The sequence below is a fragment of the Parus major genome, chromosome 11, assembly GCF_001522545.3.
Source record: "Parus major isolate Abel chromosome 11, Parus_major1.1, whole genome shotgun sequence".
In the NCBI taxonomy this organism is placed as follows: Eukaryota; Metazoa; Chordata; class Aves; order Passeriformes; family Paridae; genus Parus; species Parus major.
Genome location: NC_031780.1, coordinates 13,622,767 through 13,635,383, shown reverse-complemented (window position 1 = coordinate 13,635,383; position 12,617 = coordinate 13,622,767). Strand labels below are relative to the sequence as shown.

At 42.8% G+C, this 12,617-nt stretch overlaps 1 protein-coding gene across 1 annotated transcript; it reads left to right on the top strand.

The window, feature by feature from the left end:
* Positions 1 to 7,278: 7,278 nt before the first annotated feature.
* On the top strand, positions 7,279 to 12,244 carry LOC107209899 (histamine H3 receptor-like). Its single transcript, XM_015640088.2, has 3 exons — positions 7,279 to 7,555; positions 7,623 to 7,789; positions 9,950 to 12,244. The coding sequence occupies exons 1-3, from the start codon at positions 7,330 to 7,332 to the stop codon at positions 10,829 to 10,831; spliced, it is 1,275 nt and encodes a 424-aa protein (XP_015495574.1). The 5' UTR covers positions 7,279 to 7,329; the 3' UTR covers positions 10,832 to 12,244.
* Positions 12,245 to 12,617: the final 373 nt, after the last annotated feature.

Below are 12,617 nucleotides of genomic sequence, written 5' to 3'. Positions count from 1 at the left end.
GTGTCACCTCTCAGAAAAACCAGCATGGATCAGCCATGATCAGTGTAGGGGCTAACACCTTTGAGCATCTGAGAAATGTTATACCCTTTTCACCTTGAAATTTTCACAGAAATTCTTCACCCTGTCTGTGGAATAAATAAAGCTATTGCTGCATCAGAGGAAATCCAAAGGTTGAACTGGAGGAAGGAAGCTCATTAATCTCTATGCTGAGATGACAAGTTCACCACACTGCTAGAAGCACAGCACCTGTGTTTCCACTCCATTTCAATTACTTTCTTTGTACAAATAATAAAACTGAACTCATTGTCACAGGATGATGAGTTATAATAATTAATATAATAAATATTAATACAGCAGATTTTTGATCATCCTTCTTACAAGCAAGATGAAAAATTAATTTGATGAGTGTGCACTGTGTCCCATCAGACACATGGATGGGTGAGTAACTTCAGGCTCCAATTCAGGTTCCAGTGTTCAAAGCCAAGGTCACTCTGGGCAGTCTTTAGGAAGCACAGACCCCAAATGCTGATGTCTTGATTAACCCTGGGAGGCACCTACTCTATAAACACAGCAGAATCTGGTCATTTACACCAGTACCCCTGCAGAGCAACAAATGAAAAGATATGTCATTCACTAAAAATTTAGACTGGGACGTGAAGCTGTGTGGAAAAAATGCAGAAGAGTCTCATTGATTTCCATAACTCCCAGATCACTTTCTTCTTCTGACCATCTCTTAAATATTTAATGGTCAGGATCAAGCAAATATTCCACTGGAATCTGGTTTTGACTCTCATAGACAGCATACACAGGTTGTTGTGGTGGTGATTATTTGAAAGCAACAAAAATGCAGAGTAATGCCAGAAGCTGTTTTTCATGAGTCAGACACATAATACACACACATTGAAGTCCATTAATTTCTTGATTGAAAGGTTAAAACTTCTGTGAAAGGCTTAGGGAGAAAACATTATTTTTTTTCATAAACAGGATGAGGTCACTTGGAGCATGAAAGGAAGTATAAATGAAATCACATGTTAAATCAAAATGTTAATATTAACAGCTGAAGGAAGAAAAAAGAGGATGGAATTCCCATCCCTAAACTGGCACTGAAGGCTGGTTCAATGACTAGAAAATAGAGTGCAAATCTGAGGGCAAGACAATCCCCCTAACAATAATTACCAGGTCCTGGTATTAGCAAGAAAAGGGCATTTTTATCATTACAGATGTACCTAGCAGAAATGTTATTACCCATTAAAGTCCCCTATTATTCTGCTGTCAGTTACCATCTGTTAATGAAGTCTTCATGATCTGACAGCTCATTCTTTAATTGTCACCCTGTGCCAGTCTCTGGTTCACAGCACACTGTGAGCTGAGCCTTCATATATTACACATTTCATGAGCTGAGTTTTCCAGGCGTCACCTGACGTAATCTTTATCTCCTCCCTAAACGACATCCTCCTACGCAGCCAGCCCGTGGCTTCAGAGAATCCTTCGTGGTCTGATAAATTACAGATTTCTGTGCTACTCTGGCAGTGGAAGAGTATCCTTCTGATCAAGCATTTCTTTCAAAGTTTGCAAGTCTTCTTGAGACACATCAACTTGAATGTTTGTCGTTAAGAGGTATTTAATGCTAATTACCCTGCCATTCTTCAACTCTCTCTCCGGAGTATTTTTTAAGTTTCCATAGATACCAGCTCTGTAGCTCTGTTAAATAGAACCCTTTCATAAAATTGTATTTTAACCCCTCAAGAAAAGACTGCTAATATCCAGAAACCTGTACAACTACATTTATGTCTTAACACCTCCTATGCTCTCTGATGCCTCTCAGATGCTCCTCTCCCCATGTGATATTCCCACCACTACCCAGAGTAAGGTGCTTCTTGTGTGTGTGGCACTTCAATAAAAGGTCCACAAATATTCAGCACACTGAGAGGGAAGCCACAAAAGCTAGCCAAAAGGAAACTCACAAAGGAACAGATTTTAATTACTTCTTTTCTCAGTTTTAGATGGCAAAATCTCCTTTTGCAAGGAGTTGTGTATATTCTGGAATTCTACAATTAGAGCATTCTCCTGGGAAATAAAAAGAAGGCCAGGGGTTATTAATCAAAAACCAAAGCAGGTGTCCAAATAACCAGGTTGCAATTCCCTCTTCCCTCACTCTGCCTGCAATATCTGTCACTGCAGCACCTCTAGAGATTTGGGGAACTCAAGCTCAGTTTTCTCTTCAGTCTTTCAGCTTTCATCCTGAACACATGAATGAAGAGAGGGCTAAATGGTTCTACCTCTGCCACATCACAGAAGGAAACATGAGCCTCAGACACATTGCAATATAGCCAAATTTCACCCATGTAACTCAAACATGTTGTCTTTTCAGCTTTGAATGGTCTGACATCAGGCCAGGCCTGTGCACTGCCTTGCAACACAAATGGCTAATTCTGGTACTCTCTTTTGAATTTTATAAAATGTTTCTGATATCCTTTCCTCCAACATACCAGGTATCTCAGTTTAGTACCTTATGAATGAGAGTTTTCAGAATTGATGTTCATTATTTAATCTTGCATTGTCATGCTAGATACAGGCTGCTCTCAACAGCAAAGCCCTAATTATGTTTCCCTTTGATGCAAGAATTCATCATCTTGCTCTGGTTATCATCAAGGCTGAGATTCTGAAAACTAAGGGCTAATATAAGAACATCCAAACCAGATTAGGCCCAGTGACATAAATCCTGTCTCCCACAGAAAGGTTTGCTGAGAAAAGAGCATGAAAACAAAGCAATCATATAATGAAACTTCCCCAGAACACCCTCCTAGTCTCCAAGGATTTGCAGCACAGAGAATTCTTGAGAATGAAATTGCAGATTTGTGTGTAATTACCCTCAGTGGATAAATTTATGGTCAGAATTTACATGAACTTTCAGTATCCACTATGCCCAGTGACTTCTGATACAGATAAAATGCATGCTTAGAGATGCTGGGGAGAATATGGTGAGTTTTTATCAGCTTGCAATGGAAATACCTTCCTGGCTGGGGCCAGGGGAGATACAGAGAGCAGATGTGCCTTCAGTTTATTCCTGGGGAATGCTGGAACAGCAGGAGCTACAGAAAGCAGCCATGCCTCCAGCTTGTTCCTGGGGAATGCCATCTACTGGTGGAAAAGAAGGTGCTGTGCAAATACACTCAAATGCCAGAACCACGGTTTGCCTAGAACTTGAGTATCACTCTGGCTAGAACTGCCAGATTAGCAGGATTATGTATCTGGACATTAGTGCAAATAAAAGAGGTGATGAGCCAGGGGGAAAAGGAATTTTTCCAAGGATTAAGGAAGAAGGAACAAAAAATGTGAAATAAGCCACAGTCTGGGTACTCTGATTTTTGCAATTCTTTCATCACCAATACAATGTTAAGAGATGCTTTTGGAAGTCTTTCCAGCCCTCACTGACTGTAACCAGAGAACATTTGCTCCTCTTTAATGTACTCTCAGCCAAGAGACAGAATGGGGATGATATCCTTGGATGCTGGCAATATAAATTAAGTTGCCTAAGTGAAATACTGATACATGAAGTATCCAGGATGTGAAGCACACCAATGCCAAACATTCCAGACTGGTGAACTGGTAACACAGGGTAACAGGAATAACAGGTGAAAATGCTGAAGGAACACAGAAGGAGCAAAAGGAAATAAAACTACTTGTATACCTGTATTTTGTTACCATGCTTCTCAGTGCTAATAAAATTCTGGTGTAACCTTAAGGCAATTGCCTATGGGATGACTTTCTATTTATTGCAGCCTAATTACCCAAGTCCATTAGTTAAATAATTTTTCAAATCTCTCATCTGTATTCATCAAACTCACAAGTCTTTCTTCTTGACAAATTGTTATTAAAACAATAAAGTCAGACATCGGGGGAATGATGCCTCTCATCACGAAGTTACAGTTTGCTTCCCTTTTGCCAGAGCCATTCCCTTCCAAGTGCCTAAAAAGCAGGCTGAGATAACCACACCAGCTGCTGCTACTGACACCTACACCAAAGATGGCACAGCCCCATCCCTCACAGGACTAAGGGCTGGTGGGTGCTTCCTTACTGAAGAAAAGAAAATGCCTCCTCAGTAAATGGTGGTAACACTGTGTGCTCTGAAGCAGATGCCCTTCCACTGGCACTGATCAAATAGTTGACTTTTCTCTGCATGTGTGGGAACAAGAAGAAAATGTGAACTGCATCATATGCAGGAAGACTTCTACAAAACATTAAAAAAATGAAGGGATTCAGTAGGCAAGAACGAAACCCTGGCTGGCAAAGGGTATAAGGCTAATAGGAAATGCTCATGGCAGAATCTAGTTTTCCCCATGCATTTAACTAGGATCAGCTCCAACAGCAATATTTGATTTCCCAGTTGATAAAGCCTTATAGGCAGTTTTTTAGAGAGTATTTAAAATCATTCCTCTTTTCCTGGCCAAATACCAATCACTCATAGCAAGAGGATCAACGACAACAACCTTTAAATATAAAATGGTGCTATTATCAAGTAAATATTTTGTCAAGATTTGCAAAACTACTAATGCATATTTTCTTTTAAATAAATGAAGGTTCCAGCTATAGCATCCCACTCTTGAAGGGTGCAACAATTTCCCTTTATCTTCAGTAAGGGTTTGGTGCCAGAGAGCTTGTGGCACACCAAGAAAACTGTCCTGCATGTGAAATCTTAGGACTAAAAGTATCTCTGTAAAGAACAATAAGAAGAACATTATGTACACTGTGCTATTTGGAAAAGGCACAATGATTTAGCTTTAGGTTCACATTCAGGCAAAGACTCAATGTAAATATATTTATTACCTTACTTAACTGTAGAAAGATACCAGCTGAGATCTTCAGCACCCTCTGGCTCAACAGGCTCTACAGCTGAAGTGTACCCCTTCTCCATGTGGTTTCCCAAGTCTTTTTGGAAGCTGATTTTGGCCTGTTCTGGGAAAAGTGATATCTGTGTGCAGTGTGGGAAAGTCATTCTGTTTTTCTGTCATTGCTCTGGATATATTCACCCACATATACTCGAGTCATGGGAAATGGCATGATTCAGACAGCTCTCAGAAATTACTGAAGGATGTCTTTGGAAGTGAAAACAATTACCAGGAAATCACAGGGAAAAAAAGAAGTTAAAATTTCAGAACACATTGGTATTGATATGCCTTGGAAAACAACACTACATGTTTAATTTTCTTGGGCTATTGTCATTCCTCTTTACTATAATAATTTATGCTTCTTGCTCTGAGGGTTGGAGAAAGATAAAGAACAAAATGTGCTTTCAGAAAAAGACAGTAACTCACAGGACATGAATCCTTTTTTAGGGCAAAAGAAAATGCTTGAAGTCTGGGTTTTAAGACCTGCTGTTCTGAGAGTGCTGCCCAACTAATGCACACTTGTATCTGCTGTCTGCAAGGTCTCTGGACAACACTAGCACAGTCTTCAACAATAAGTCTCCAAAATGAGGAGTTATGGATGGAGAGTTCATATTTTTAGGAACAGAGTTTTTAAAGACATCAACCCTTGCCAAAGCAGCGATAATAAAGGAGCATTAAAAGGCAGTAAAGGTAATTATGGGGCTTACTGAGAGTCTCAAAATCTGCCAGGAGGTAAAACATTACAAAAGACACTTCACATAAAGAACACAATGCTGCAAACTCATTGAGCTGCTGTAAAATTACTTTGCAATAGAGGAGTTAAAAATATAGCAATTATTCAAGAAAGAATAAATTCTCCCATGTTTTCCTGGTGCTTGAGATATTTATTTTTTCTCCTTTGAGTCTCTTGGCCAACTCTTTATCTTTTACACACCACAGCACAATCGGAGAGCAGTAAATATCACAAGCTTGATCTTGTCCAGACTGAAGTGAATGGAAAACTGCCAATGGGGCTCAAAGGGTAGAGCAAATGAGTCCCCAAACCAGGGGATAATAATAATCACTGTGGTAACAAGCTCTGTTGTTCCTTTCACTTGTGTTTTACATGGCTTTACTTACTTGCTTTGGTGAGATACCAATATGGGGACATGTAAAAAGAGTATTTCCCTCACACATAATAGATATGCAGATGCTGTTTCTGTCTCTGGACCGGCCGTATCATAAGCAGTTTAAATTGCAAACTATCCTCAGTGGAGCTCCTGATTTACAGGGATTAACTGGCCTGGAATTTGTACTTCTAGCATTGACAAAGGCTTGATCTTTCCCCCTGAGGAAAAGGCCAGTCTGCTGTTACCCTGAGAACACATGCTCCATCCCAGACAATAATAGCGAAGTTATTCAGCTGCTCTTGTTGTCTTTACCTGATACCCATTGGAATAGTTCTCTTTAGGAAGCTGCTGTGATTGCTTTTAAACCGATTTCAAATTGATGCAAATCTTTTATACAAGAGGAGTTTACCACATGTGAAACACTGGCTGAATTAAGGGAAGATTATGCAATGGTTTTGAGCAAGTTCTGTTGTCTTTTAGTGATAATGGGGCCCTACCTAAGGCAGCAAATCCCACAGAACTCTCATGGAAAGGGAGGCAAAGCCCATCCCTCAGTGGTCACATATTTTAAGGTAGATGAAGATCCAGTGGGTCAAATCAGGAGAACAGAGGTAAAGCTGCATTTCCTCTGCTGAATTACCCTTCAAAACAGCAGCCTGAGGAGCTCTTTCAGGGGTCACTGTGTCCCCCTTCTCCTCCTGGGTCTGGTTTTTGGAACAGAGCTGCCTTCTGTGGTAAAACTGGCTCCCTGACATCACTGCTACAATGCACTTTAAACACAGTCCAAGGCCACCGCCAGCTTTGAAAATAGATGTCTTAGAAATACCTCGTTCCTGCAAATTTTGTGGAAAGGAGTAGCCAGGCAGGGCAGTGAGCCCTTGTTAGCGCTGTCCCGCAGGGAAAGGCAGCGGCAGAGGATGGATCCCCTGAGGACGAGAGGGCGCAGCCCGCCGGGCCTGGCAGGGAGCAGAGTTGGGGGAGCCCCGAGGCCACGGGGACGAGCTGAGGTGCGGTGTGTAGGGAACAGGGCAGGCAGCCGAGCCTGCCCCGGCAGCGGCTGCGAACGGGCCGGGAGAGACCGGGACAGACCGGGCTGGCAGCGGCGGGCAGCGGGCACAGAGCGCCCCAGAGCCCCGGCTGCAGCCGCGGGCTGAAGTTTGGTGCTGCAGTCCCCTCTCCCCTGTGGGCTGGGCAGGACAGGACAGGACAGGGCTGGGCTGGGCTGGGCTGCACCGCCCGGCCCCTCGCCCCGCCCGGAGGGGCTGAGCGGGGCGGGGCGGTGCCGCAGCCGAGCTCCGGCCCCGGGCAGCGCCGCGGGCTCTCCCGGTACCATGGACCGGGACGGGCCGTGCCTCAACCTGTCCGGCAGGGCCTGTGCGGCGGGCGGGCCCTTCCCCGCCGGCACCGCCGCGCTGCTGGCCGCGCTCATGGGGCTGCTGGTGCTGGTCACGGTGCTGGGCAATGCCCTGGTCGTTCTGGCGTTCGTGGTGGATCGGAGCCTTCGCACGCAGGGAAACTTCTTCTTCCTGAACCTGGCGGTGGCCGACCTGCTGGTGGGTGAGTACCGGGGCGCCGCGGGGCGGGGGCTGGCTCTGCCCGTGTCACCGCCGAACTCTGTCCACAGGCGGCTTCTGCATCCCCCTCTACATCCCCTACGTGCTGACGGGCGAGTGGAGGCTCGGCAGGGGCTTGTGTAAGCTGTGGCTGGTGGTGGACTACCTGGTGTGCACCGCCTCCGTCTTCAACATCGTCCTGATCAGCTTCGACAGGTTCCTCTGTGTCACCAGAGCGGTAAGGGCTGGGCAGGGGGTGCGAGCGGGGGCTCCGGGCTTGCCCTTCCAGGCAGGGGGGTCGGCTTAGGGCACCTGGCTTTCGGCGCCCTTCAGCCTCTCTCGGACAGCACACCAGACAGGGGAGATCGAGGCAGCTCCCTTCAAGTCCTGGAAATAGCTCTGGGAGTGATCAGCTTTGCCAGAAAATGCATTTCCTTCTCACTTTTACAGTGGAAGAAGTACTCTGCTTTAGAAACAGGCGCAGGCTGTGTCTGCACAGAGAACAAGGTGTACTTATTTCCCCACCCAGCTGCATCTTGAATAAGCTTTGAAAGTGCTAAGCAGCTGAACCGAGCTGCTCCCCCAGGACACGGCTATGCCCTCCGTGCAGGGGCTATCAATTGTCAGGGTTTGATGGGCACGGCTGTGTATGGGTCAAAAGTGGCAGACTACAAATTATATTAATAAATATATATTATATATAATTTATATTAATAAATCTTGCACAGGATGCAAATACCATGTCCATGTAATGGCCACAGAAGTAGCTCAAGTCCTGTTTGCAGCACGCCACTTATTAAAAAAGTATTAGACTTTGCACTTAATTTTCACCCAGACCACAATGCCTCAAAGTATTTTGTATGGTGTCAAGATGACACACTCCACCTGTTAATAGGTTTCACACTTCTACACACATTTCTTAGTTATGTTCCACCCACATTTTCTTAAAATGTTCATTTAAGTGTGTTGCTCATTTAAATCATAAACAATACAAAGAGAAGCTGCAGAATCAATTCAGCAGTTTTACCAACTTCTTCTTGAAGAGGGAGAAATGAACAGATTAATTCTTAAAACAGTCAACACTCAGAATTCCTTTATTTTCTAGGTTCTGAATTAGCCATGAATTTTTCTTTCATAAACCAATCTCTCATGACTATGCACATAGTATAAATATATAAACTAGATGGTTTCAGAAACAGAAATGGATATTTGTCATAATAAATGAAAATAATCATCCACTTTAAAAGACTTCAAATTAATCCCTCATATAAAAATCCCTCCCCAAGCAAGAGTACAGAAAATGACTGTCAGGTTAGGGCAGTATGAGAATATATGAACAGGAATATCCAAAGTTCCAAATTGTTTTCCCTCAATGAAAATGGTAACTTCCTCCAAGACTGCTCCTGAAATCATTCATAGCTTTGTTAAGGACTGCAAAATCAGACCCAATTCAGACACACTCAGGTTTCCTCAGCTCTGTGGCTCCTCTACCAGAACAGCACTGGCTGTGGAGATCAAGGCTCACAGATGGGGGCAGTAAATATGAACCCTGTACAGAATTTAAGGCTGAGGACTTCATATTCCAAATGCTGTGTGGCTGCTCCATGGAGACGTGAAGGGTGAATTCCAAGCCACTACATATGTGTCCAGTGCATCAGGGACAAAAGTTCCAGGGAATCAGAACAGAGATGATCTTGACTTTAGGATTCTGATGAATTCCATTGCTGATATGGCTTACTGACTCAGTATTACTGACACATTATTTCTGCACCTTAGCTTCTCTATTTTCTAAATAATGGAAATCAGTTGTTCTTCTGTAAAGCACTTTTCAGACCACAACACTCCATCTATACACCTTAACTGCAAACAGGAAGTCTACAAGTACTTAATTTCATTCTTTCATTAAGTATATTAAACAAAAGATGTTGTAAATTTTTTGTGTGATTTTCACATAAAGAGACTCTACAAAGTAGAAAGAAAAGAACTGGCATGATGTTCTGTGAATTCAAATCCTTTTATGTATTTCACATTATTAAAAAATTCCAAATAAAGGGTTCAATAAACATTTTTAACCATTCTGGAAACAGGTATGCAATTAAATATGAAGCAACTGGTGACAACCAAGTCTAGGAAGAGCAGTGGTTATTTCCTTTGAAGGACTTGGTTTTCGAGCTTTTAAGATCTGATACACGCTCTCAGAACTCATCCAATCACCTGGATAAGGTTTCTTGGAAGGCATATTTCAGAAACAGCTCTTCTGTGATACCACTAAGCTTGGTCTAACCTCATCCCAAAACCAGTCTTTCACCACCCTCACAAGTGACCGAGAGAGCCATGCTCCAAAGCAGCCATGGAATTGTTTGGGATACACGTAATGTGTGTGACTTTTGTCCCACAGGTCAGCTACAGGGCTCAGCAAGGGATGACCAGAAATGCAGTACTGAAGATGATCACTGTATGGATTGCTGCTTTTCTCCTCTATGGGCCAGCCATTCTCTGTTGGGAGCACATTGCCCAAAAGAGCATCCTCCCTGAAGGAGAATGTCATGCAGAATTCTTCTACAACTGGTATTTCCTAATGATTGCCTCTACCATTGAATTCTTTACACCTTTCATCACAGTTATGTACTTTAACTTAAGTATTTACCTTAACATCAGGAAACGCACATTGCTCCGAAATGAAAACCTCTCACCTGGGCAAGAGGACTGTGAAATGAATTTCCAGGGGGAAAAAAGGGAACACGCTGTGTTTTTTGTCAAGCCAGATAACAGTCATGAGAAGAGAGCAAGCAGCCTTCTTCCCCCAAGGAAAGCTCCAAGGCTTCAGGCCTCGGCTGAGCTTGGCAATCAGCCATCAAATCTGAATGTCAGTTGTGACCTTCCACCCCTCCAGGTGGATGTAAAGACCAGGCCTCCCAGGAATGGCTTCTTCAAAGCAACAGAAAGCCTTTGCCACCCCAGCAGCAAAGTGGACGTTGCCAACATCATGGCAAACAAGTCTAGACTTTCTCGGGATAAAAGAGTAGCAAAGTCTTTAGCAGTCATTGTCTGTGTGTTTGGGTTGTGCTGGGCTCCATACACGCTCCTGATGATCATCAGGGCAGCCTGCCATGGGCACTGTGTGCACTATTCCCTCTATGAGATCTCATTCTGGCTTCTGTGGGTGAACTCGGCCATTAACCCTGTTCTCTACCCACTGTGTCACATGAGCTTTAGGAAAGCCTTCATAAAACTCCTCTGTCCAAGAAAGGCCAAAATTCATCCTGATATTCTGATGTGAAAAGTAGGAAGGCTGAAAATTAGTACATGTTGTATTTGGTGGGAACACCAAAAAGCAAGTATTGCAATACCTGCAAATATTTATAGAATGCTGGTTAGCAGGCACAAGTGTAGATATTTATGAATAGGTAGAAATACAGTCATCCATGTAGCTGGGAAAATCACAGCATTAAAAGAAAGGTCATTTTTCAAAGCTCTTTGAGAAATTATACCAACAGTGTATTTTCAGATAATGGTGCACTAGTTTTCAAGTGCTGAGAACAAAAAATAACTTTCATGGCTAATAATTAGAGTTCAGGTTCTGTCTCTTTTAATAACTGTAAATATTTCTGTAATTTCATAAAGCATTAATCCTGGATCTGTTATATCTTACCCCAAACCCACTTCAAGACATCAAGGGTCTCAGTTGTTAAGTCTAGGATGCTTTCCCCACCTCCACTTAGTGGCAAGCCAGACAAGACATGGCCAACAATAAAAATACAGGAAAAGCAGGGGACAGGAGACAGCACAACAGTGATGTTACCAGAGAAGCTGAGCAACTGTAGCAGTTAGGGGAGCACTGATTTGAGTGGAAAAGATGATGGAAATAGAAGAGAGTGGAACATTTAGTAGAACAAAGTCCAGGAACAGAAGTATTAAAGGATTTTGAGCTTTGTAATAGAAGGTAGAAGAATTGGTAACTTATACACTGGAAGAGTTTCACTAGGAGTTCTCTCCCTCAGCAGTGACTTCCTGCCCCTGGCCAGTATCCTGCATGGGCAGAAATCTCCTGAGGTCAAAACTCTGCTCCTTACAGGGCTAAGGATAGTGCTCTATGCTTGCTGTAAGGACAGAGTAAGTAGTCTACAAGATCCATGAAAGAGCTTTAGGTAAATTTCCCTTCCAGTAATTTTTAAAACATTTACAGTTGAACCTTTACTACTTCTGGATAGATTAAAAAAAAAAAAAAAGTCTTGTTTTCCCCTACCCATTGAATCTTTCCATCCATCAAGTCATTAGTGGTCAAGAAAGTATCAGGTGAAGTGTTGAGATAGTTCCCAGGTTATGCATCATGACTGGCATGACTCAAAATATGTTATACAATTTACAGCCTTGCTACTGCCCAAGAGTCTCTCTGCCACTGTGGCTGTGCCACAGGAGCAGCTCACACAACTGATCCTGAGTTTGGAGTATATTTGTTCCACAAGGTGTCACACTGAGTGTCACTAATGATAGAAGTTTTTTCCACCATCACCAGCATTTACTACATAACCTAACAGATGTTTTCCTTTGCTGACAAGTGATAGTTACTGAACAGCTCTAATTGTCCATTGCCACAGTCGAAATGCATGGTAATACAATTGATCTTAAAGTTTACAGGCAGTAAAATTATTTACTTTGTAAACTTCAATAAAAGTAATTAAGAGCTGTGGAAGAGTCCTAACTGTGTAGCCCTTCACAAGTGGGAGAGGGTGAAAAAGCACCAGTCTACAACATTTGGGTGACTGCAGTTGAAACTGCAAAACTGGTTATTTCAAAGACACTTCCTAAGTTACAAGGACAGACACTGAGGACTAAACAAACATGGTTAGCAAATACTGTAAACTAGGAGGGCATATCCCTACACTATGAACATATCCACATGAACATCATCACCACATTCTGCTATGGATGTGCTATAACAAAACAGCTTAACAGTTCTCCTATGAGGAACAGTTCCAACAGATACAGAGAAACATGAAGGTTTTAAAATTAGCATCAATTATCAACCTAGGGAAGTAAAGCCTTTAAATTATCTCCCCCTTAAT